Below are 27,994 nucleotides of genomic sequence, written 5' to 3'. Positions count from 1 at the left end.
AAGCCAGGAATGTATTTTATATCTGGGTGGCAGGATCATTTCAAACTACTTAGAGTTTGATAGTGGATCTGAATCCTACCCTGTAATTCATCACTACTTGAATGCATCTTTGAATTGTGCTGTGAAGAGTCATTGCATTTTGTGTGAATAACTGCTGATCTCCTATCTCTGTCAATGAAAGGAAGGAAAACTTAATATATAATTTTATGGAAGGAAAACTTAATATATAATGAGATCTGTGGAGTGTGCTTTTGGTCAGAATTAAAGAATAAGAATTAAACTTAGCTGTTGCAAAACACTCTTCCTGCCATACACTCTTTTCTGGTATTACATTGTAATTAGATGCAATTCTAAAATTACATTGCTGAAACACTTGTGCAATAGAAAATACAATAACTCTTCCCTTGACATCTGTTGCATGCAAAATAAAACTATTTCCTCAGTGCTTTCAGCTTTTTGCCTAAAATATTTTGTATATCTTCAGTCACTTAGAAAAAAAATTCTCTTTAATATTTATCACCATTTCAGAGGAAAACCTCTAGCTTCAAAACAAGCATTTTAGGCACTCAGAATAACTGTAAGTGCAATTATGACACAGGAAACCATTTTCCCCCTGAGGTGAGCTGGTCAGGAAAAATTGTAAGAAAATTATACAGTTGTGGTGCAATATAGTTAATGATGGAGAGTCACAGTAGAGATTTCCTATAATAATTGCTGCTTGTCATTCTTATATAATCATGTTTTCTGAAATCAAGCCATGGATCTGCTTTTTAACCATTTAGTAAAAGCTTATACATCTCCTAACAGTGGCAATCCATACAAGATGCATTTGAAGATGCCTACAATTCAGTTACAATGGAAGCCCAATGTTTGGCATTCATTTAATTAAATGTGTTTACTAGTTATTCACAAAAGGGCTGATTTTCTTCCTTTAGTCATTCCATGCAAATCCATCTCCTTGTATAATAGCACAGTTTGCAAAAACATTATTTGTGGAATAAGATAACCTTGTCCCATAGGTGAGAATGTGGCTTAGGATCTGCTTTAGAATTAATCTGTTTTCAGTTTAAACAGATGAATGAAATTAATCTATTTATGAATAATAGAATCAATAATGAAATTTCATTCTACACTGAAAAAGCAGTAAGACTGCACACACTCCTCTGATACTCTTTGAGGAAAGAAAGGAAACAGTTTCTCCAAATAAATGTGGTGGATATAGAATCAGAAGATGCTAATAATATTCTGAACGTCTGTATTATTTTCATGAGAGGTTCACATAACTTTACCATATTAATTATGCTAGTAAAATATGTGTAAGAACATGCTGCAATTACAAGTGAAATGCAGACAGATGATGCACATCCTCATCCTGCTGCTAAAAAGAATAGGATGTGTTTTATACACAGGTGACAAATCCAATTAAAGGCAGAAATACAACAGAATATGTTGCTGGTGTAATCCTCCAGAGCTATTTAGTGTAGCTCAGATGGCTACATGAGCAGCCACTCTAATAAGGCTACATTTAAAATGGCTTACAAAGCAGAGTATCCTTGAGGCAACTCTGTAAGCTGAAGATATTTCTCTTCTGTGCTACCTAAAGAAGAGACTACCAATAACACAAATCTGCCAATATCAAGAGTACCTGTTTACACAGATTTGTACAAGAGGCTACAAACCTCTGGTTTACAGATGTTATAATATGTGAAGAATTCATACTGACACATATAAAGTAGCATCTTTCAACAGTTAACACCAATCCACACAACAGTTGCCAGAAATACCTGAGACTGGGAAGATTGGAGCTGGGGGAGCAGAAATCACTCGAGGTGATGTATTATCTTCTAAATAAAAATGAGCAGTCTGGAAACATTTCCTAGAGAGAAATAAAGATACAAAAATATTGAAAAAAAAAAAATAAAGGAAGAAAAAAGAAACCAACAAAACCCCACCAAAACATTATCCAAGATGATTTGTAATTCTGGCATTATTGAGTCATCAAAAAAAATCATTGTTATGAAAACCAATTTTCATGGAGTGTCAAATAGTACTGCTACAATATAAATATTCCCCCAGTACATCACCAAATTATGCATACAACATGAAGATACTACATTACCTCAGCATAATACATAGTTCATGCATCTTTACCTATACCAGAGGCAGAAGATAGAGCACACATCAGACATAGTGATAGCTGAAAGAGAAACTGCATCAGGAGCTACTGTAGATGCTGCACAACTCTACGTACATAAAACGCCACTGCCTTCCTTTCTCATCCAAATTTACTTAAATAATTACTGTTCCCTTTCATGTGATGATGCTAGCCTGAAGATGGAGCAGTGAACGAGATCAGTTCTGGTAATTCTTTGATAGATTCTACTGCAGACATGGAAATGCAATAAAGGACAACATGCCCTGTAACAGCTAGAACAGTGTCTCTGGAACTACTGTGACTGGGCTAAACAACTTCTCATAATGAAATCACAGCACTAAGGGACACCTTAACCAAGGAGGACTTCCCAAAGTTGACAGACAGAAACAGGGGAATTTCTAACTCCAGGAGATGCCAAGCTTCGTTGCACAAACATTCAAGAATACAAATGGAACTATGACCCACAATGTTGTTTGCATCTGTGCTGTAATCCAGATGTGAAGATAATAGGAATAGCATCTGCTAAGAACCCAAGCTATTCAAAGGAATGAATAACCAACTACTGCTGTAAGCATTGCAAAGCCTTTTTAATTAAAAAATATCCATATGATTAAACATGCTAATAACAATCTTAACTTCAGGTCACTTAATCTCTCTGAAATATTATTTACTAATCATTAAATTTAAAAAGAAATATATGCATCATGAAAATACTAATCTAATTTCATATTTACAAGATTCTGCTTCTTCAAAGCTGTTGGCTGCCACTACTGTATGATTGTTTGCTACTTTGTGTAATCTAAACTGTTATTTTAAATTCTATAGTGTTCCTGTATCACAGCAGTCATAAAAAACCCTCACGTAATTGCTATAAACAGAAATAAATTTTGAAGATTCTTTGAGAAATAGATAGAGAATATGTGTTTGTTGTTGTTCTTTCCAGAAACATTAATATAGATAATGAAGACTTTGGTAAGTTTATTTGAATTAAGCCTCTGGGAAACATGCCCATATTCTCAGAATGTGTGAATTTTCTACCAGTGTATGATACAGATTCTCTTAAACCACAAGCAAAAGCAGACAGCTACCTAATAGGGAAAACTGAGGCATGGCAAATAGTTCTGTAAGTCACATGACAATTAAATCTGAAGCCCAGCTAGAATTCTCTAAAAAGCATATTTGTGATGTTCACAGGGAAACCTTGGCTTTGCATTAGATATTTGGAGGAATACTGTTATGTACGTGGTTTTCCTTCTAAGTAGGAATTTTGGATGCAGGAGTTATCTGGGAATACCCTTCTAAATCTTAGAGTCTCTAGCATCAGAGTTAGTGGCTGCTGAGGTGAGAGGCTGTCTCAATGCTAGCATAAAACTCAAGAGTTAGTATCCAAACTGTGTGTGAAATATCTGCGAGACACAGGCAAGTCTCCAAATCTTTAATTCATTAAACACTTTGGAAAGTCTGGCCCTGTCAGCTGGGCAGAGTGAATGCTGTAGTGTCTTTATTAAAAACTGCACCAACCAAACTTGCCAAGCAGTCTGATGCTAAAGCTCCAAACCCAAAAAAGTGTCCTTCCCGCAAACTGTTTGTGAATAACCATCATATGTAAGGTTTATGTAATGTTGTCACCTATTTGCTTGTGAAAAGATTGAGCTATAAAGAATTTAATTAGCATAATGAATTTCACATCTAAAGCTGCACTTAAAATGTCCTCATATTATGCCATACACTCATTATCCCTCACTGAGCCAATGTATTTTTAATCTTTAAAAAGTTAATTGTGGCTGAAAATAAATTACACCCTTAGCATATTTGGGAGACAAATTCATAGCAGTTGACCTAACCTGTAATAAGACTCATAAATAGGCACTCCATCTGCTTCTGCATCAGCATTGAAAGCCTTCATGACTAAACCTAATGGTAATCCTCACATCTCGTTAATTATCACTTGTTGTTAATGAAAAAGTGATGACTATTTAAAACTTCCAGACAAAGGTCCCATCGCTCAATAACCTGATTATTTAATTTACACCTTTCATCACAGCACTTAGATCTCCAACCTAAAACTGTAATTTGTGATTTAGACACTGCACTTTTTCAAACACACACTTTATATATGGGGGCAGTGCTAAAGCACTGAATGAAACAGAGTGTCTGAATCCATGCAGCAGCAGCACTTTGGTCTGACAGGAGGGACATTGAATGAATACTTCAATGGGAACTACTTGACACTACAAGGCACAGCCTCTGTGGGGGACATAGATTTGGTAGCATTTGAGCCCCTGGACCTTGGCTGGGAAGGTGTGCTGACTCCTGTGCTGGGGCAGGGATGCTCAGAGCGTGGCTGGGGTGTTGTGAGGCTGGCAAGGAGCACAGCACTGTGTGTGCATGGGGCTGTGTGTGTGTGCACTGTGCTCCTGCCCCAGGCAGGCAGGCAGGGACTCAACCCTGCAGGGCACAGCATGTGTTTGTGCTCCTGCTGCTCATGCAGAACAGTCCTCAAGGCATGATTACTTCTTTACATGGGAACCTCAGTGTCTTTTGAGCTCACAGGACTATCTACCAGTAGGTATTCTCAAACACTTACTAGATTTTTTTTTTATATGTTATGATAATTTAAAGATCTGGTGAAGCAAAGGAGCTACAAGTGGATCTTCAATGGATGTCAATTATTTAGTTTTTAAATAGCTGCAATTAATTTTTTGTGTGTTTTTCATCTGGAATTCTATTTGTCAGATTTTATTAAGACTTTTATTTATGACATTGCACACTGTGGAGAAGTTTCTCCTTTATGGATGGATGAGTGTGGCCTCTATACATTTAAATCTGATTTAAGTGTTTCTGCATGTACAAGTTTAACAAATGCATATGCAAATCATGGCTAAGGAAATAAATGTTCTCTGACAGGTGTGCTTCAAATTATATATAGGGTGCTAGAGGAAAATTGAAACTCAAATATCTATTTGGGTGTTGTGTGTGATCAGGTTGGTAATTTCTGAAGTGTTGCTATCACAAAACATCTAACAGGCTGCATGACAGGCAGCTGATTCTCAGTATGTTTACAGATGCAAATGGACATGGAAGTGCATTAGCAGTTTGGGGTTCATGCCACCAGAGCTGGTCTTTTACTACAATTCACATATGTTTGTTGAAAAATAATTTTGAATGGTACAACTCCCACTGATAGCTGGTACCATGTTACTATTCTCCAAGCTCTTCTTGAAATAAATATTACAAAAGCTGATCTCAACATGACTAATTAAGCAAAATGGTAATAATGAAACCATCAAGAAAAGAAGAGAGCAAGTACATTCAGGTATTCCTGCTGCATCTCTGCTGCAAGAATTCAAAGTAGACAGATACTGAAAAAAATGGATAGACTCTAGATTTGGACAGGAAATTCTCTTTAAAGCTATTAGAAAAGTCTATCTGGACAGCAAGGCCACTAAACAGGACAAAGAATCTCCTTGTTTATTCCACTGTAATCTTAATCATGCTGAAGAAATGAAAGGAAGATGACATTGCTTGAAAATTGCTTGAATTACAAATGATACATAAACCCAGAGAATTTAAAAATTGTGCATTTTCCTACTGGTAATTATTCAATCTTTAGACAGTATTGCCATTAGAAGTTTAAATCCCTGTCAGAGAAATAAATATCTATCAAAAAAAGATTGAAATTGTGCCTAATGAGATAGTGAAGAGATTGAGGAATTTCCTCAAGTGCTGATTAACAATTTCATTTAAAAAAAAAACCAACCCAAACCCAAAACCCAAACAACAGATGGTACAGAATTATTTTTCTGATACAAGTCATTAAAGTGAAGAAATAAATATTTTTTGCCTTTCTTTAACCTTGAGAGACTGGAACTTGTTGCTCTTGGTAGATATTTGGTTTTAAACCAAATAACACACCTCTTGCATATTCAAATAAGGAGCTAATAGTGTAAATAACCTAAAGCTGAGAGAGACCAATAGTAATTCTGGACTACAATTGTAAAAGAAATATAGAATAATTTTTCATAAACCTAAATGGTTTTATGAACTTTAATAAGAGAAAATAATTGATTCAAATTAGGGAAAAAAAGGTATAATATAAAAAGAAAATTAGCATCCAAGAGCAATTATTTCAAAACAAACAAAACCTAACTATTAGAAAAATCTTACAGAGTTTCTACTAATATTTTTCAGCTTAATGAAATCTGTGTAGCAATGAAGTTAATATTCTGATTTTTTTCCCAGTCTTTAAAAAGAGGTGAGTGTTTTGACAACTTTGAAAGAGGGCTGTAAACTCCTATCTATGATGCATAGCCTTTATGTTGCATTCCCCCTGAAATAAGAAATATTTACTGGTGTTATCATAATGTCAAAAGAATTTTGAGGATTAACAATAAAAGAGCTCCATATTTGATTTTGTAGTACACAAGAAATACAGAAAAGATTAGATTCAAAGCAAGAAGATATTATTGCTAACAGGATTTTTGTTTTATTTTCAAAGACCTGTTTTACAGAATTGTTCATTCCCAGAGAAAGAATACAAAATGAACACAATGTTATTCGACAAAAACAAGCTTGTAACGTGTAGGATTACTAGAACTGCATTGTACAATCTGGGTTTTTAAATGCATGGCCTTCTTTGGCAAATAGAAGAGATTTCAAATACTGTCCAGCATCAGGGATGAAACCCTTTGGAAGTTGAATATGAACAATCATGTTGCATAATATGAATAACAGGAAAAAAGATTCTCAGTATGCAAGTGGTTAGCTGGAAATCCTGGGATGGAGAACAGAGTTATCCAACTAAGCATAAGCTAAGAAATTTTGCAATTATTATGGCAATTAACTACTACTTTGAAAATCAAAAGAAATTTTTCTCAAGGTTCACTGACTTTAATCATGGTTCACTAGCACACTTGCCTGGAACAAAGGATGCTTGAACTCTATTTCTCCAGCCTAGTCTGTTCAGGGATGGAATGAGTTCTGTCCCCATGTGGGAAACACCCTCATAAGCTGACAGAAAGCCAGTGTCAGGAGACTAGAAGAAAAGTCAATAAACCCAATCCTGATACACAGCCTAGAGATTACAGTAGTCAGTAGTTTGGAAAGGGCCAAGTTATTGTTTGTCCACAATTTTTCTTTCATTTTAGAATAAACAGGATTATTTGGGATGAAGGAAGAAGAAACAAGCTCTGGGGGCATCTGAAAGAAGATGCTTGCCCTATCTTCTCACTTCCTTGTACAGTCCCTGTAAGAGCAAGGTCCTGTTTCTGGCTGCTATTTGTGTGTTAGCACAGCAGAAGCTGCATCAGGTTACTGGCAATCACTGAAGTAGAAGTTTTTGCAACTTATTTCCCCCTTCTGACCCACCACAGCATTTCCTCCTTGACAACTTGTACACTTGAGGAAGTCTCAGGGCTGTGCAAGGGTTTTGAGAGTTTAAGCAGACATGTCCCTAAGAAGACTGACTTTAACTAGAACCAAGGGAAGAGTGCCAAAGTCTTGAGCATTGCCACATACTGCCATGTGGCTGACAAGGTTCCTGGTACATTTTTAGTTCAGGCCAACCTGCAGTATTTCACACAATGCTAGACACAGTTTGGGGTTAGCAGAGGGCAGAGGCCAGCCCCAGTAAGGGGTGTGAATGCAGCCACTCTTTTTATCCTCTGAGGGAAATCATTACAGCTGTATAGAAGAGATCTCTGCCATGCTAGCTGGACTGTTTTATTTTACAGTGTGGATACAGTTTTTTTGCTCTTACTGATTTTGTTATAATGACTACTAATAACCATCAATACTCTTGATCATACCTCTTTTTTTACTGGCTTATCAATTTATGAAATCACAGAGAAACACATCCATGAGGAAACCTGAGCACATGTGCACATGGAACACATCTGCAGTAATTCACTAAAGCCTTGAAAAACCGGGGGGCTAATTTTAGTTTGTCAGAATCATAAAACAGAATGATTTTTTAATCACAACATTCTAAGAGCTACTCAGTAAGTGATCCTCAAACAGTTATACTATTATAGTATCATTGAAAATCCCCTTTCTGTCTTCCCCACAGTGTCAGCTACAGCACACCCCTACAGTGCCCTATGAATTGATTATTTACATAATCCTGTTGAGGACCATAGGGTCTCATTCTGAATTGGTAACTACCTTTTTTTAAGGGTAAAGGACTGGAAAGATAGTAAACATCCCCATGCTATATTTACTTTTCTTCTCCCTCTTACTTTTCCCAGTGTTCTGTTAAGTCACTTGCTTTCTAGACATCAATCATGAGTTATTGATTACTAAGGTCTATCAATATCAGAATAAACTATTTGCAGTGGTTAAACTCTCTGAAAAAAAAAAATTGCGGTAGAGTATTTTGGACAAAAACCACCTTATTTTGTCGTCTTTATGACACTGAGTAATATGAAGACAAGGTAGGAGACAAGATCCAGTCTCACTCCTGTAAACCACCTTAATAATGCCAATCACATTTTTCAAATCACAGCTCTTTAGAACTGAAAAAAAAGATCAACCAAAAAACAACTTACCTCCAGTAAATGAGAATACCCACAAGAATCACTAGACAGATAAAAGTCAGGGCTGACACGACCACAAGTGGTACAACTGTCTTCTTCTCTGATTCCAGACTCTCAGCTAGACCAATACGAGACTCATGGCTAATATTACTTGCCTCTGCAGTCAGAGAAAATTGAAACAGTCCATGTTTAAATTATGAGAAATGCACAACACAGGTGAATGTGTCTTATAATGAGCCTACTTAGTATCACTTACCTCTATTTTTTACTATGTACTGCAGAAAGTTTATACATTTGCAAACCAGCTTACAGAAGATAAGCAGATAGAGGGCAAAGCAAAGTGTTCAAGCTTATGTGACTCAGCCTTCCAGCAGAGGAGACTTCTTTGTAAGAATAGCAGACTGTTGTTAAAATTCAGAAGAAAGTTGTTTTTTGTTTGTTTTTTTTTTTTTAATCTGTTTTATTAGCTGAAAGCCAAACGAGTTAAGAAATCTGAATACATAATACTGGAATGCACATTGGAATTTATATTAATCTGTCAGTCTTATAACACACAAATCACTTCTCTGGCTAACAAGTCAACATGAAAATTATCTTGCAATAGTCTTTATGCTTTTGCTGTATCACAGTTCAGCTTTCTGTATTTTTATCTATTGCCTATTCTGTAAACTGCCTTATAGACACACCCTTCTTCCTCTGAATCCAATTTCCTCTCTCAACTACTCTGGAGCCATAATTAAATTTCCCGCCTCCACCTTTACAGGTGATCAAATTATTATTTAGCTATTGCTTTGGTTTCATATTTCTGTGAGCCATACAATGCTGGATGACAGAAATATGTGGACATACAAATCTGTACAAAGATTAAAGCAATATATTTTATAATTTTATTAAAGAAGGAAACACAATGGTGGATAACACCAATACTTTCTTTTTAGCTTTGGTCATACCTCAAGAAGTATTTTAATGTTGTGACTTTGATGCTAAAGAACTGACTTATTTAAATCTGTGCAGTTTACTGTGAGCATTATTTGAGTTAAAATGTAGAAATAAGAAGTTCTGCACATTTTAGAATTAAACTTCTAGAATGTTTTCTGCTTTTGCAAACAGTCCCAATTCAAAGAAAATTCTCTGTAAGAGCAGAATTCTGCTGTACAGAAAACACCTGCACTCCACTGGGATTTCAAGAGACCAATTCTACATGAATAAAAAGCTTTCATACAAAGGGAAAAAGGAATGGAGTTTAATCTGGGGAAAAAAAAAAAAAAAAAAAAAAGACAGCAAATTACATGCTCTAAATAGGATGTCAAAAAACAAATGGCTTCACACAGTACAGATTTCCAGACAGCTCTATTTGCTTCCATTTTCTTGAGTTTAGAGGCTTTCAGGACTTTATGTGCAAAAAGGTCTAGGCTCTAATTTTGCAGATGTTTTCTTGGTTTTAATTCAAAGTACTCTTTAACACCCATATCAATCACTTCTCTTTAAATTCTGCAGCTCAATGGGCAAAGTAATTGAAGGCACAAAGTTGCTTCTGAAAAATCTCCAAGTGTCTGTTGAGTAAGTTAAAATTGGTACTTCCTATTGATTTCAGAGAAAAAACTATGTATATGCATGAGAAAACACAGATCCCTTTGCAACAGTCAGACTTGCTTATCCAACTCTGGACTAATTCACAGTGTAAAATCCAATCCTATCTGTGTGATGGCAGGGTTCCTTCAAATCTCATGACCATGTTCTATTCACTCCCATGATGGCAGCTGAAAAGGCAGTCTCAGCTACAGCAGATTTCTTTGATTTCTAATAACTGATGTGTTTGGATCCTTCACATATTTCTTTTTATTAATTTGTCTTAGTTTTTTTCAATAGAAGTTGAAAGGTTTAGGTAGTCATCGAGGTCTTAGGGAGAAAGTCATAGTTCAGAACAAGTATAATTATGTATCAACTATAAGACTGGGAAAAGTTTAAAGGACAATTTTTTTCTGAAATGGTCACAACAACAAGACATTTCACCAATTTCTGCAAAATCCACTGCAACATATAAGTAAGTTCTCAGGTGAGAGATTAATTTTTGTGTTTGTTTCATTTCTTCAGAATTTAATTAAGTAAATATGCCTTTTAATGACAGGAAACCATGTTAGACATGCTGAAATTGAATTTTCAGTTTATTAAAAGCCAGTATTTGGCATCATGTGTTGGGAAAGAAGTAATGCACGTGAAGCAATACTGTAGAGTGTCTTTCAATAATATCTAGAAGACAAACTAGGCCTGTTGTACTCCTCTTCCTCCAACAGTGTGTAATCCTTTTACTATTAGTAAAAATTACGAAACTCTAGTAACTCTAGTATCTTATGGCAACACTCATTCATACAATAATATAGGTATTGAAATATTAATGCTATTTTTGCTTATTTTTGAAGGAATGTTAGGCATTTTACACAAAGTGGTGACTACTTACCAGTGAACTAATTCACTTATTGATTTAGTATTGTAACACCTACCTTTTTAGGACTCAGTAATTTCAAAGTTTTTTATTCTGTTAATTTTCATTTTCTATTTTTCACATTCTACTAGCCCCCACCATATCGAGTGTCAATTTATCACCTTTTCATATTATTATTCTGTTGCTCATGAGGAATACAACCTTATGAATTTTAACCGTATTTATTTGTAGAACTGGGCTGAAACCTTCCCATGCTTTGTGAATTCCATCCCTTAATGGGTTTAGTTGAATGATACTGCCCTCTACAGATACTGTAAGTACATAACAGAAGTTCACTTTATTTTCTAAAATAACAATTCAACCTTGTTTGTATTTTTTTTTCAAGATCATAGACTATTTTTGGCTTGATTCTTTTTGATTTTCAATTCTCTAACACAAGAAGGAATTAAAATTATGTATCTGAATACTTCAGATTTTCCACAGTGAATTTTTAAATACAAAGGAAATGCGTTGCGAGTTTTGACTTCTGACTTTATCCTTGGAATCATGGGTTGCAAGTACTCTTGCTGAATTTAAGAGGAATAAATAAGAAAATAGCATTAAATACAAACAGCTAGAGGAGAATCTTGGTCTACTTTGGGAATATGCAAATCTGTCACAAAAATTCTGCATCTCACTGGAATCTGAAGTGGCATACACAGAATAAAACTGAATGCTTTTTTGAGTTCAGATGAATCAGAATTAAACCAGCATCTTCTTCCCTTAGAGGTTCAACCTCTCAAAAAACACAAAAAATGTGCTGCTGTAAGTTTAAAAGAGAATATCAGAGGTATGTTTCCTCTGGAGAGGCAAGGTTTCCTCTGGTGGTATTTCCATAAGGGCAGCACTTGTCTTTGTACAGAGAACTTAAAAGATAATCTAAGTCCCTCTCAAACCTTTCAATTAAAGGCAACAATTAGCACTGAAACAATTCTGGTTTCAAATTTTGCATGACTCAACTTCTGCTGACAGTATGCATCTATCCAAAAGCAGAGCATCAATCATCTCACTGAAGAATATTTCAGGTGCAGTTTTAAGTAGCCAGAAGTAACATTCACAAGATAGCTCAGTATGAAACCCTGTTCCCCAATGCTTCCTAATCACACCCACTGGCACTGTTATGTTCTCCCTTCATTATCTGTAGATAAACCTTCTCATTCTCCATGGCACAAAAGTATCCCCTCACAGCTTCCCATGGTATTCATTAGACTTATCCACAACTAACCTGCCTCAGAGATGTTGAACACTGATGAGTGATCACTAGTAACAGATGAGGCTGATGACTGTGATGATCCAGGAGTTAATTCTGAGTTACCTGCTTCAACTGCCCCTTCAGTGTCTCTCTCATTATGGTCAGGAAAACTGAAATCTGTTGAAGTTTCGTTATCATTAAGGCTATCTGAGGTACCTTGGCCAGAACCACTTTCTTCATCACTTGTCAAAACAGCCCAAGACTTAGATTCTGATGTGTTTTGCAACTGGACACTAGAAGTCTGAATGTGGTTCTCCAAAATTTTCAGGTTGTTGTGCTTCTCAGGAATCACATTCGCTGTCAAAGTTGATATGGATGTATAATTACGTCTGTCCGTGGCACGGTTTATCTGACTGTTAGATGCAGCAGTAGAAAACTTCTCTTCTTCAGGTTTCTCAGGGTGTGAACTTATAATTAGGTTACTCTGATCCTGATCCTTATTATTATTTACCTCTGTATTTTCATCCTCTACTATCATATCCTGATCTTCTCTATGGGAAGTGCATGAGATGCAGTTACTTACAGGGAAGCCATCATCATATTCATCATAGTCATCCTCAACTACAGAAGACCACAAATCAGAACTGGATATGATACTGGGAGACAACCCAGAGGATTCTCTAGAAGGAACCAGCAACCTATTCAAAGTTACAGGGATCTCACTTTTGGAAGGAACAGTCGTAACTGAAATAAGTATATTTGGTAAAGGAAGAGTGTGATGAATGGACACATCAGAACCAGAAACAACTGCAGGCATATGAACACGATCAAAACCAAATGTGGAACTTGAAGAGACACTGTCAGCCTCACTTGTTTCAAAAACACTTGAGGAGATATGGCTGTCTGTAGGAGTAGCTACATGTGATGATGTGTCACCTGCCAGGAAGGGAGTTGTTACAGCATTCGCTGCCTGGGACGGAAAGGCATTTGTATTTTCTAAACTGGTCAGCTGGAATGAAACATCACTACTGTACAATGAAGGCATAACTTTCGGAACATCTTCACTGTCAAATAAACTGGGTGAATCGTATTTCTCACTTGTGTAAGAAAAAGATAAACCTTGAAGTGACGCTGTGGGCTTACTAAAAGTGTTTGACATCATATCAGCAACAGAAGGTGCAGATGTAGAATGCAGCTTGCTTTCAGTTGTAGCAGAACCTGGTGCCATTTGATGCAATATTTGGTCAAATGTAGAACTATCTTTTTGAACCCTTGAGCTTTCAGCCAATATTGGATCACTAGGCACAACTGCAGCTGTGTTAAGCAGAGTGCCATCGCCAGAAGACTGGAAGGAGGATTGCAGTAATGCTTCGTTATTTAATGTAGCTGAGGTCTCATAGAAGTACAGCTGAGTCGAAGATAACATTTTGCTATAAGCAGGGACAGAGACAGCTTGATCTGAGCTTGCACTAAGCATAGGTTTAAGCAAAGTGTCATCAAAGGCTGGAGTCGTAACATGCAAAGGCTGAACAGAAAGGAGCTTTTCTGTAAGTTTACTAATATCGTGATCAAATATCTTAGTAGTGGAAAAAGCAAGAGAGACTGGAAGGATTCCCTTTGTGCTAGAAACAGGAAGTGGGCTTTCTTGCAGAGACATATTCTGCTCAATTACCACATTACTAGAAACAGATGTAGAAAGTTCATGTATCACTTTACTTTCAGCACTGGAAGCCATTTCACTTAAAGAGGAGGAAATTTTCACTTCTTTCTCATCTCCATATACAACATCACCTTTTTGAAGCATCTTATTATCATCACTAAACCCAGATGATTCATATGGAATCTCATCAATGAAATCAGAGGAAGAAACGTTAAGTACTGTCAGGGTATCTGTATCAGGCAAAAGGGACTCACTACCAGAGTATGCTTCAGACCAATCCGTGTCACTAGACAGAGAGTGCGTAGGCTGCAGCAAGGTATCAGCTTGGGATATTACAGAAGAAGGTTTATGCACCAGTACATTGTTATAGCTGCTAAATAAAGGATCTTGATGAAATATGTCAACAGAACCATGCACAAATTCTGCAGAGTCATAGGAAACAGTAAAGCTTTGGAGGGAGCCCGCATTACCAGACAAAGCATAAGGAAGTTCAGACACTGTAGATAGTACATGCATATTTAAATCACTGCTGGATGGTTCAACTTGAGAATATATGTGAGTTCTATTATGACCAAATATCAGTGTCTCTGAAGCAGCATGAGTGGTCTGATGTGACACCACATCAGCAATTTGAGCAAGGCTTGGCTGTATTAATGGATCACCCTCTGCCAACGTCAAAGAAGCATGCAGGGACACCTTATCGCTTGCAACAGCTGGAGTAGCACTTTGTGGAAACATTTGAGAAACTGTATACAAACGGTGAAACATTTTACTACTGGAGGAAGCAGAGGAAAATGTAAGCAAAGGTACATCATCATAGGAAGACAGGGTGGGTTCAAATGACACATCAACACTGGGAAATACAGGTGTAGCATGCAAGGTCACATCACTATCGGATGTAGCAGGGGTAGTGTCGAGCATCTGAGAGTCAAACAATAAAGGGGTGACTAGAGGAAACACTTCACTACTGTAGGAAGGTTGAAGAGGTATCTCACCATTAAAGACTGGCTGAGTTGTCTGAGAGAGTACCTCACTGGCAGCAGAAGCAGAACCATATTCTCCAGAGCTTGAAGAGATAGAGTGAGGTGATAATTCAGCAGAGGAGAAAGCAAAGGTAGAGTAATGTGGCAATTTTAAATCCGCATCTGAAGTGTCTCGTGGAACCACTGGGCTGCTTGAATAGGGCACTGTGGTTGGCTTTAATCCCTCTACATAAGCATCAGTGTAACTGGTCTGAGACAATTGCCTGCTAGGCGATGCATCAACAGACTGAGCTGCTGGATCTGTAGCATTGTGAAACCATACATTTCCATCAGTGGAAGTAAGCTTTGGAGGCTCAACGGAGCTTGAGGGTGCTGCGACTTCCGAAACGTATTTAATGGAGCCTTGGGAAAGAACATCATGCACACTTATATCTGGACTTCCTGAAGGAAGGGCATCTTCTTGGGAGGTCTCCTCTGTAATCAGCTGTGATGAAGAAGTAGTAGGAACTGAACTCCAAAAGTCATCAGATTCCTGATGAGGTTTAAAAGGAGACAATAAGAAATCTTCGTCACTGTGGCCAGTGGTGGTTATTCTTGTTGGCTCGGTGCCTGAAGAAAGATATATAAACTCTTCCTCTCCGCCTTTGGTGGAGTCAATCAGTTGAGCAGGAACTCCAGTAATTGTTTGGGATTCCAAAAATGGATCTTCGTCTTCAGAAATTTCACCAATAGGTGGAGAAGTAGCATAATAAACTGCTTTGAAAACATTATCCTTACCATGCAATTCTTCTCTTGTTAAGAATCTATTTGTTTTGGCTTCACTGGGTTTTGTTCTCTTTTTTCCTTGACTGTAGCTGGATGTAATCACCTGAAAATCTCTCCTCAATTGGTTCATTGTACTGTCAGTGCTAGGAACCACTGCAGTTTCTTCATCCACCTCTGTTTCCTTTGCATCAACTTCATCCTTTGGAAAAAATATCATAGCCGAAGACAATTAAAAATGTTTAGAGACTCTGAACATGAATGAAAACTAAAACTGTAATAATACATTCCTGGATCAATAGATCAAGAGGGGTAAAGCAAAACATCACTTGAGAAGACTGATGGTCTTAAACTGAAGGATTAACTGCAAGAACAAGTATCCTCTTTTATCTTAAAAAATATTACTGATTTGCAATAAAAACAGGAAAATCCTCTGTCCCAAACACTTCTTCAATATTGCATTACTTAAGTTGTGCTTGAGAGGCAAAAATCACTCCCAGTATTTATTTACTTTATTAAAAAAACCTAACTCTTTCCTAATAAAATGCAATTGTATATGCAACACACAGCATATATTGTATACACAGCAATGGAAAAATGGTTGCTATCAGAAATGCCTTGGAGGTTTGCACTAATATCCCGATGGTAATTAAATTTAATAATAACAACAACAGAATTTGTAAAATATATTTATGATCTCAATTCTGCTGAATCCTCAGAGTTTTCTGGAAAAGAAGGTTCAAAATCCTCAGCATGACTGTCAGAGTTTCACAAGTGTTCTGAGTCATATCCCCTAGTCCTGTTATGACCCTTTGTTTTCTGAATATGATGATGAATAAAAATACTTTGTGCAAAATCTGGGTTAGTTTTGCCTTTTAAGGACATATCAAAAAGAAAAAAACCCCGAACTTTATGTGCCTGAATGCAAAGGATCTAAGGTCAAATCTTTTTGTTCCTTCTCCAGCTTTCCCTGCACCAAATCAAAAAACATGACATTGAAGTACCTAACTCACTCAGCAAGCATTTTTGTTTTGATTTAGACACAGCAGTCCCTGCAGTTCTGTGCTGTGCCCCCATCTAGAGCTGCAGCAGAACTGAACCTGTTCCAGCCCAACTCTGCAATCTAGATTGAGGTACACTTACAGTTTCTGAAGGGACTTGATTTGACAGGCACACATGGCCCTAAGAGACAGAGCAGCACAGAGCCTCTTGCAAAATAGTAGGGGTTTTCTTTGGTGGTTTTTTTGGATTTTTTTTTTGTTCTCTTTGTTTTTTTTTTTTGTTTGCTTTTTTGTTTGTTTGGTTTTTGTTTTATTTAAAGATGTGGCTTGGTGATGTGGTGGAAATGCCACTGGTTTTTATTCAAAAGTATAATGCTTAGAGAAAACACCCAGTAGACAGGCACAGTTATCAATCTAGCAACCTAACAACTCCTCAGTTTCCACATAGTTTAACTTGAGTAGATCTCCCATTCCTGCACTGAGCAGGGCACAGCAGGGAGAATAATGTAAAAAAATCAACAGCTTTTAAAAGAATGTGCCCAAGATAAAGAGCTGCTGAGTACATTTTTGACTGAGGCACTCAGTAAACAGGAGTTGTGAACTTTTACCCAGTCTCACAAGAGCAAGAGCTTTACCCAGCAGGAGTGTGCTGAGCTTCACACTGCAGCCCCTCTTTGAACCAGGAACCCCTCATGCCCTCGCACAACAGAAGGTAACTCAGCTCTGGATTTCATTCTAAGGACTAAATACCTAAAATGTAGGGACAGCAGCACCAGGAATGATTGTCATCAAACCTGGCCTGGCCTGGACTGGACAAGCCCTTGTTTCTAAAGATCTGCTTTATGTAAGGCAATGTATGCACTTTTAAACTTTATTGTTTCGAGTAAAAATCAGTTGATGTTCACTGGCATCTAACAGATGCAATGTAATAATCTACATACATAGTTTACAATAACTGAAAAATGACTGTATTACTGGTTACTAAGTGTCCAACAAAGGAAGGGAGGGTATATAGGCTATTTAACTAAAAGGACTTGTCATGCAGTGAGAATATTGTGGTCAGAGACTGAAACTATAAATTAAAAATTCCAAGGGATTACTTGATATTACTTGATAAACATCATACTGAAGTAACTGTCTATGTTGCAAAATTGGTACTAGGCACTATTAAAAACTTAATAATGGTATTTTTACATCTTCCCTTGCTGCAACACCAGAAACTTAGTTACTGAATATGAAGCCTCCAAAGCTTAACATAAGATCATCAAAAATTTTGTAAAATAGAGCTATACTTTAAAGTGTAACTTGAGTTCAAGAAGCAAATGACCCTCCAGAAATTTCTGAGTAATGGTTAAACCACACTGACAGCAGACACACTTGAATCTCACTCTTCAGCACAACTATTGTCCTCCCTTACTTTAATTTACTACATGATAAGACCACCACAAGCAAGGACAAATCAAACTTCTCTTTAACTAAAAAGCCTAACACTGGATGACAGCTTTGATTCTGCTAAATGAATAACTCTATCAGAATTCACAGAGGAATGATTGTAAACTGATGCCCCATTTCAAAAATATTTAGGAGTATTCTGTGATATCCTTTACTTCATCATGTATCTCCTGCCCCAGAAAAATACTGAGGAATTTCCAGTTATCTAGGGAGAAATATAGCTCAAAGGCTATATATGCACATACCTATATATATATAAGTAGACATAAATGCAGGTAATACACTCCATTGGTGACATAGTTTTGTAAATTTGCGCAGAATATCATTTCAATCTGGTTGAAATGTATTTATTTTAAATAGTCTCTTAAAAAAACAAATGAATGCTATACCTCATACTCTTCAGCTTCACTCAGTTCAGGAATGAGGTCAGCCTCTATAAAACAAAAATACACACTGTATCATCCACAATTTTAAATAGACAAAATTCTAAATTCTGCAAGGACTCAACTGATTAATTAATATGGTTATTGAGACCATGTCTAAGATTTTTTGTAGGATTGTGTTTGGAGAAGTGGCCAACCCCCTGGAGCTAAGACTAAGGGTAGCAATGCTCACTCATCTAGACAGGACACATTCATTCAGCCACAACAGCTTTGTCTGGCTCTATTTTGATACCATTGGATTTGCACTTTTGGAAGAATTGCATGTTGGCTGGGGAAAGCCAAGTTTAGAAGAACATTTTCAATGAGGAATACATTTTAATGCAGAAATACAGAAGAGAGAAAAACAGCAAGTTGGGGATCAACTACTTCTCTACATTAAATCTGGAAGCTCTGAAGATACTCTTGTAAAATGATCTGTTCTGTAATTTTCATGTAGAAAATTCCTTATTTGTGTACCCAGGCTTGGACTTAGGTACCAGAGCAATAGCAGTATCATGACAGTCAGTATGCAGCAGGCTGCATGCTTCCAGCAAGGCAGACCATAGAGACTCACCCTTCCCAGTTCTTACAGCCCTTTTCAAACTCCCACCTTGATTTAAAGACATGCAGCCAGCTGAATCCCATACCAGAAAAAGTCTCCAATAAACAGGTACTGCATGCTCTTCGAAGAACTACTCTAGAGGCTTTTGAGGCATTCCCAATTTTCAAAAATAAAAATCAGCTGAAACGGGTTGAAGAAATTGATTTCTTGCAACCCAGCTGAAAATCCATCTCTCCAAATTTAGAAGTAATCTCTTGCTTTCTTTCTCCCTTTTTGGCCAAATCCAACGTTATACTTCTAGTGGTCAGCAAGAGAGGTTTCAAAGCAGGTTGAATGAAGCATCTTCCTCTCTGGTAGGACCTAGCACAGGTCTTCAGTGAGGAAATCTACACCCCTTCCAGAGCACTAATGCACCTTATGGCTCCTTTGGTCCACAGAAAGGCCCATATTCAATCTGAGTCCTTCTAAGGCATTCTCTTAAGCCATGTTCTAGCACTAACTAATGTGCCAACACATATTCTGAGGGCTGATTTGCTCTAGGTGAAAATGCCAATCTCAGCCTGGAGAGCAATATCATCACACAATACCATCTAACAATAATATCTAACAATACCATCACACACAGCTACACGTCTGCATTTCCTCCACAATTCCCAAATGTAGTTTGTTCAATACACTAGGAAAAAGATGCTGTCTCTGCATTTCTCATTTCTGCAAAGTCAGATGGGGATCTATGACTTAATTTGTATTCTATCTGGACTATCCATACCTACCTTTCAAAACAAACTGAGATGTGCTATATGCAACATACACTAGATGAAGTTTATCAAACTAACAAACTCATACAGTATTATTTGTAGACTATAGCATGCAAATAAATTTTGACTAAGTAATGCTGCACAAAATCTTCCCAAATTGTCCTTTAGTAACAAACACTCATAAATTACCAAGTATGGAATTGACCTTTCTTTAGCTAGATAGATAAAAAATTATCTTACCTCTGACTCCTGAGGCCTAGGAGGCTCTGGGACAGGGTGGGGAGGGGATGGAGGAAGGGGTGGATGAGATAATGATATTCCCTGGCTTCTCAATCACACAAATCAAATATTGCCATTAGTCTGAATGCCTTCCCATAATAGACCCACAGCATGTACTAGGTATTCAACAGACTTCTCTTAAACATGTTCTTAGTACAGAGGAATTCTATCCATTCTTTTTGTTGTTACTATTCTTCAGCCGAACTTTAATCAGGCTCAGTCAGAAAAACGAACTGTACTGATTGTGCTAGTGTTTATATATAAATAATATATATATTTTTATATATATTATTTTTATATATATATATATAAACCTGTTTATTAACAAAAACAGTAAATCTCTAGGAACTTTGTAAAGAATATGTATATTAGATGGCTATAGAAAACTTACTTGTCAAAAGTATTAGAGACACACACTTACAGAAGTTCTGTAAGTCCTGCTGCTGAGCTTTTGATTTGACAGGAGACTACAGAAATAGAACATCCCCCATCCAAGGTGAAGAGCCACACCCTCCAAAAAACAACCCATTGATGTAGGTTGATGAACAAGCTTGTTTATTTTTTTCTGGAATCACATATTGATTATTCTATAGCACACATTTTAAAATAAAATAACTAAATTATTAGTTAGAGTTCTGTAGAAAAATTTTCATAGTGCATTTTAATGACAGAGAAAGAAATGATAGAACAAATACAGAAAAGGCAACTACTTCCCTACAGTTTTTAAAATGGAAATATTAAAAATATGTCTTAAACAAAGTGATTTATAATCATAGAATAATGCAGAGAACATAAACTCCTTTTATTTCTGTACTGACTTATGTAATAAATGGCATGGCATGAACAAAAGCAAAGCCTGATTCTTTTGACTAAATTAGTTTTCAGATTTCTGCTTTTATCAGTACAAAATTAGAAAAAACATCCCCTGAATCAGACATTTAATATATGCTTAGTGCTTTTTAGGACAAAACTCACAAAGAGAAGTTACAAAGAATTTGCATAGTTAGGCCCTCACAAAGAATTGCTGACAGCACGAGCTGCCAGGCAGGAGACAGCATTTGAGAGCTATATCCCAGCATGTTGGGGTTTTTTTGACAAACACCAACTGAAGTCTACACAAAGGAATAGGAGTGGGGAGTTATATTCTTAATTTTCTTTTCCTGTGTCAGCAAAAGCATGTACCACCAGTATAAGCTAAACAAACAACTGCACAACCTTCAGTTGTGTACAGATGTTATCTAGAGAGTCAAAGCACACATTTCCATACTTATTCAAAATCCAATTCTAATAACAAATGAAAAAGTTGCAAGTAAAGGCTGGATTTTATCAAAGCTGATTAAAATACTCTGTACACGATTCCCTAAATTTTCAATGGAAATTTTGTAGCTACATCAAGTAGTGCATTTGGTGGCTTTTACTAAAGTAAGACTAACTGGAAAAAATCTTGACCTGCTCACACACTGTATTACAAGGTGAAGGGCTGCAATTCTGAGGAGCTCAGGAAAAACCCAAAGAGCAGAGGTCTCCACTATGGTGGCTTGCCCAAAACCATTACATAACAGCTCCTGAGGCTTCCACAGACTGAAGCAGAGACTGTGGCCCCAAAGAGATCCTTCATGTTTACAAAGCATTGCTGGGAACAAGAGCCTTGGATCTGTGGATCACCAGAGGCTGCAGAGCCCTCACCAGCCATATGGGAAGCACCAGACTGGATGGGGAGAAGGCATGAGAAACATTTCCTTGCAAGTATCTCAAATAGCAAAGTCTAAAACAAGAGTATTGTGCTTTTTGAATACCAGATCTCATTAGAAGTGGCCACTCCAAGATAGAATTCTTCCTGGAAAAGGGCCCAACTAATGGTTCCACATGACTTACACCTTGCTTTAGCTCATAACAGGGAGACTAATTGATCTGTAGGTGACTGTAGCGAATTTCATCTTAATTAAACTGGATTTCTCAAAGTAATTCTTGAAACTGAAAGATTTAATTTATGCTTTATGTGTGTCAACTTTATTTCATGTCTTCACGGTGAAGATAACTTTTCTTTCATAAATTCCCAAGCAGGAGCTCCAAGAAATCCCCTTTTGCCTCAAGATCTATAAAGCAGATCACAAAACCAATTTGATGTTATAATTGTAATCAGCAAGCTGCTCTGAAGAAATCTTTCTTATTAGATACATACATTCTCATATGTCTGTTGTCTAATATTAGGTATAAGTAAATATGAAAGTATTTGGAATATTTACTACAGTTAATTCAGGTGTAAATAATTAGTAAAAGTAATTATGCAAACAAACATTGCTGTTAGAAATTAATGGGAGTTTTTTCATATTTTAAAATTGTATCCAGAGTTGACACAGCATGTAAGCAACTTATTTATAGAGCAATGTGCACTCTTAGAAATCATATTAATTACATGAGAGGATTTTTTTCCTGAATTTTCTTTATTCAACACTTTCAGAGGTACCACTCTGGAAGTGCCAGAATAAAAGAACCAAATTACATTTAATGACTTTGTGTCCATTTCGGATAGGAAGCATGCCAATGAAACTTTTGGGGCTTGGTTTTTTTTTTTAAACAGGAAAATATTCATTTCAGTATTTAATTTTTATTTAAAAGTTTTACTCTCTTTTTATCCATATTGTTTAAAATTTAAAATATCAAAGTAGAGATTGATGATTTGCTTGTGTAAAAAGTCTTGAGAGTATCAAACCTTCAGTCTGATACAAAACATTTATAATAAACAAATATAACACAGTTGGAAATATAACATTTATTATACCAAATTCTGTTGTCTGAGCATACAAACCTCAGAGAAATTTCTGGTGATACTGGAAGGTGGAGTTAATTTTCCAGCATGTATTTCCCTCACTCTCCCTTTTACTGGAATGAATGCAAAGCCCCTGTTTTGCACCATTTCAGCAGCAGTGCAGGATCCTGTGCTGGGTGGCTGGACCTGCACTGCTGCTCCAATGCCTCCCCTCCCCTGGCTGAGCCTGCTCCCAGCCCCAGGGCTCCTCTCCCTGCCTCTGCACCCACATCTCCTTCCCCAGGGACTCAGGGAACACATGGCTGCTGTGCACCTCATCCCTGCAGCAGGGACACAGCAGGAGCAGCAAGGCTTATCCTCTGCATATCAGCTACACTGGACTCTGTTTGGCAACATATACATCCAGAGGTTTTACAGCTGTGATGGCAGCACTGGACTGACTTGGTATGTTGGGCTGGTGTTAAATGATGATAACACTATGCTGCCTATTTGTCATCCATGTAGAAATGGATGTGGGGTATTTAGATGAACTCTCATCTGAGAAAACTCTCCAAACACATACCCAGCAAATTCTGGAAAGTAAGTGGAAGAATATACTAAGAGATAGATAAAAGGCAGACAGAAAAGTGAGATGTAAGGCAGAATGTCAGAACCTTGTTGCAGACTTTTTAGAAAACTGAAGAGAAATAGGAAAATTCTGGGAGATATTAACCTAAGACTCCAATTACTATTATTATTAATACATTGTGTTTGAAAGACTAGTTAAAGACAAGTTAACTATTAAAAATGTGAATATACTATACCTGATGCTGTGTCCTCCTCCTACAGACAAACTCCCATTATTACAAGCCTATTAACCTTAGTAGTCCAGAATTCATATGGTAGAGACTGTTGAGACTCACAATCTCTCTTACTGTAAAATAATGTGGCTCTCATGAAATGAAAAACTGGCCTGTTTTCTCGAGTGCACCACAGCATCACTAATGACCTTGCTGCAGCTAAACATACATACAGAAGCATAAAACTAAATTTAAAGAATATGTAAACAAACAACAATATCCAGGCCCTTAGATAAAAAACAAAAACCCAAAAAACCAGCTCCTAACATGATCAAAAAGCATTAACCTTTTTTCTATGATTAATTACAGTGTTCTTAATTAAAAACACAGCTCTCACTTTCATAAGAACTGAAATGGATGCTAACACACCGAATTGAAAGAATTGTTAAGTACAAGATCAAGCTTCATGCTATAGTTTCAAGTTATTTCATATTTACCAGCAGGCAAAAGAAGCAAATCTGGCTGAAATCACTAAGATTTGTTTGTTAGCCTTTTGATTTTTTTGCAAGGCAGCATTAAGAAGCAAGGGAATTCCATCATCACAAGTCTTTTGAAATCAAACTCCAAGTATTCATAAGAAATCAAATTTCAAAATCATAAATATAGATTTACAAATCATATATTGGGGTTGTATTGCTTGATCCCTTAATGCTCTGGCTGTGTGGATCAATTTTGAGAGGATGCTTGAACCATAGAGAAATAATACCAAACATGGTTTTATTTCCCTACATATCTAGAAGATACACTTGTGAGATTTGAAATCAGGTAGGTGCTTTTCAGAATATTCTTAAAATTAACATGCAGTTTCTTATAAGTAATGCTTACAAGGAATTAAGTAATGTAAAATATCATTAGCAAGGGACATGCTGAAGGTTAACTGCAGCGATTTTGAAATTTCATTTTGGCATGATTTGGAAGTCATGCATTTTGACTGGTTTGCAAACAAACTACTACTTCAAAAACAGGTTTTTATTTCAGCTGGAAGGGATCACTAAACTCAAAAGACCACTTACCTGGGTCCTCTAAAGGCATATCGACAATGACCTGGTCACTGTGTTTTCCATACAGACCATTAGAGCAAACAGCAACTATCTGAAGAACATAACTTGTATTGGGCAGCAGGTTATTTAGAATAGCCCCCTAAAAGAAAAAAAAACATTTAATCATTTACTTGCAAATAAGCATCAAGTATTTGAAAACGTTAATTTTTCTATAACACATTTTTCTTATGAAATCTAAAGCTTCTTTCTTCTAGTATTATAATGTGTGCTTTTTATGTTTTATTGTCACAAATATTTTTCAGTCAAATTAAAAACAAACAAATATGTGACTTTTTACATGGAGGATACCAAACCAATTAACCATTTAGCATTGAACACAAATTTAGGTAACCTTATGTCTGATGAGTCTTTGAAGAGGGTTAGAGAAACAGATCTCATTAGTAAAATACCATGAAGCTGTAACTTAGTATTTATAGCAGTATAATTGAATTGAATCTCATTAGTTGCTTGTGTGGGTCATTCTTTCACATCTGTGAGCAATGAAGTACAGACTATTATTAATTCCAATGGGTTTTATGGCTAAGGAGCGCTGTGATTGACATGGTCATGGCAAGTCTATCAAATCAAATCAAATCAAATCAAATCAAAGCAGCAATCTGTAGAGTTTTTCCCTGTTCTAGACAAGAGAAGCTTTTTATTTTTTTTAAAATTGTTTTGTGTCCTTATGGCCAAAAAATGAGAAAATTTCTCTTCAATCAGTTCCCAGCTACAGTTTAATCTGTCACAATAACTAACAGTGAATTGCTACACCATCATCCCTTTTTATGAAACTTGAAGAGTTTACAGTTACCAAGTCCTGATACCCATCTGTCAGAAACTCGTGTTTGGTCTGATCTTCTCCCTCCAGCTGTTGATAAAAGACAGCAAATCTCTCAATTGTGGTGTCATACACAACACGAGGTCTTTCCCATGTAACAAGAAGACTAGTATAATTCTTTGGATCAGATTGAACATTTTCAGGTTCTGAACTGCAAACTGGAAGAAAGAAAAGAGGAAAGAATATGGTGTTCATGAAATGGTGCAAGTTACTCTGCTAAAATCTTGAGATACCTCCTGAGAAAACTAATGAAAGTCTTTTTGTGTGCCTCAATTTTAGCTTTCTACAGAAATATTTGAAATGCCATGCCATTATACAGAACAGTATTTTAACACTAGATTTCCAAATGCAAGTAAAGCTGAGAACTGAACCTCCTCTCCCTGCCTCTTATACCAAATTTTGTGAAATAGAAGTATCCAGTTCCTAAGAAATAAAATATAAATGGTAAAACAAAGATTCTTTTATCTGTCCTGAGAATCAAAAAAATCTCAACAATTCTGTCTTTATGACTCTATCAAAGTAGCATTAAAAGAGCTGCATACTCTTGCACTAGCTATAACAGACTAATCTACAAAAGATTATTTTTAATGGTTAAAGGTAAACCTATCACCTGAATTTCCCCTCAAGGTTGTTTGAATCTTTTTATAGTACTTAAAGAAGAGAGAAAAGGCAAATAGAAAAAAGCTTAGGATTACATTAGCAGTATTCATTTAATATTATTACATTTTAGGGCTTGTTATTGTATGTTTAGCTTGACTTTTGCACAAGGTATTATACAGTCATTCCCTATTTGGAATACACGAGGAAACATTTTTTACATCTCATGTATGTGCTTAGAGAAATATATGAGTATCTAAAAAAAAAAAAAAAAACCAAAAAAAACCCCAAAAAACCCTATTTATCCAAAAAAACAAATACAGATCCTTTGGAACTCTCTAAAAAGAAGCAAACACCAAGATGTCCCAACACTCTGGGGGCCAGTGGTGCATTTTGAGAGCAAAGTCCTCCAGCTTTGCATTTTGCCACTTGAACACAAGGGGACACTCAAGCCCCGTCAAAATATTTGTCAAAAGACTCTCCCGTTCCCCAGGGAAGGTGAGCAGCTCTGAGCAGCTCCAGCCTGAGCTAGTCAATACATAAAATAAGCGACGAGGCTTCTTTAATTTTTGTGTTTGTGTGTGTCAGCTAATAGTAGGGGCAGTGCTAATCTGTATTATTTAGGTGAATTCTGTTGCCAAGTGCTACTGTGCTATATAACTGGTTCACCATTTTATTAATTACACTTAATAACTTTAATTGATGCAAAAGAAGAGCAAATAAAAACAAAAAATCTTAAGTTTTGTCCATTCCATTCCATTCCATTCCATTCCATTCCATTCCATTCCATTCCATTCCATTCCTAAAATTTGTCATTCCTTTCCATTTTCACCAGATAGCAGGGAGAAATCAAAGCTGATCCCCTTTTCAATTCTGAGCATGAAGACAGATAATTTAAACAGATTTCATTCTTTTTCAATGAATCTAAAGACTCCTCAGCTATTTCTTTTCCAAGGTGTTTAAAATTCTTGTAAAAATGCTTTTTTATAATATAAACACCAAGCTTCTCTACATTCCAAACTCTTCTCTACAGTCCTTTTTCCTCCCTTCATCTTTTTTGCTTATGAGTGAATTTGGTTCTGAAATCTGTCTGTATTCAGACTCAGAGCAGTATTATAAAACTTTTAAAGGTACAAGGTTGGTCCTTCCAGTGCTATTTCTTTGTTTTCTTTTTCCTTTTCCAAATGGTTCCTCTATTTCACTCCAAGAAAAAGTCTTCCTTTTTGTTCTCCTCCTTTTGATGTTCATCTCAGCAATGATTGGCAATATTATTACATGACAATCATCTACATATTATTTCACCTCCATTTCTTCCCAAAATGTTTTCTCTTGCCCTTTTTCTGATGACACTTCATAAATCACCCTGCTGATCACTTTTCTTTCCTACCAGTCAGTAACACATATGTTCTTTAATCTGCCTTTTCTCATTTTTCTTCTCCAGAGATTAGAAAAAGAAAGGAGACCACATGATAAGTTACCTAATTAAGAACTTCTGCTGTAAAACCAACTTTTAGAAAATCTGAGCAAACAGACTGCAAGAAAGGGAGTTCTTGAGTCTGTTACTGGTCTGAAGCCACAAATATTAAACTGGATTTCAAGTCACAAGCAGAAAATTATGAAATAGCAAAAAATGCACAGGAAGTCAGAGGCCTCCTCAAACCCATGCTAG

At 36.5% G+C, this 27,994-nt stretch overlaps 1 protein-coding gene across 6 annotated transcripts in view; it reads right to left on the bottom strand.

Moving 5' to 3' along the window:
• PTPRZ1 (protein tyrosine phosphatase receptor type Z1) overlaps positions 1-27,994 on the bottom strand; it is a 127,748-nt gene that overhangs the window by 18,155 nt on the left and 81,599 nt on the right. For 4 of the 6 annotated variants that reach the window (XM_079303052.1, XM_079303053.1, XM_079303050.1 and 1 more), the window contains exons 9-14: positions 25,702-25,886; positions 24,864-24,990; positions 18,610-18,653; positions 15,018-15,969; positions 8,701-8,845; positions 1,785-1,876 (exon numbers count right to left, since the gene is read on the bottom strand). In XM_079303052.1, the coding sequence (XP_079159178.1) occupies positions 1,785-1,876; positions 8,701-8,845; positions 15,018-15,969; positions 18,610-18,653; positions 24,864-24,990; positions 25,702-25,886 (1,545 nt within the window). Of the gene's footprint in view, positions 1-1,784; positions 1,877-8,700; positions 8,846-12,395; positions 15,970-18,609; positions 18,654-24,863; positions 24,991-25,701; positions 25,887-27,994 lie in introns of all 6 variants that reach the window. The other 2 variants (XM_079303049.1, XM_079303048.1) reach the window with 1 other exon arrangement.

This window comes from Erithacus rubecula (genome assembly GCF_903797595.1).
Source record: "Erithacus rubecula genome assembly, chromosome: 4".
Taxonomy (NCBI): Eukaryota; Metazoa; Chordata; class Aves; order Passeriformes; family Muscicapidae; genus Erithacus; species Erithacus rubecula.
The sequence above is the reverse complement of the archived record's forward strand: the minus strand, read 5'-3'. Positions and strand labels throughout refer to the sequence as shown.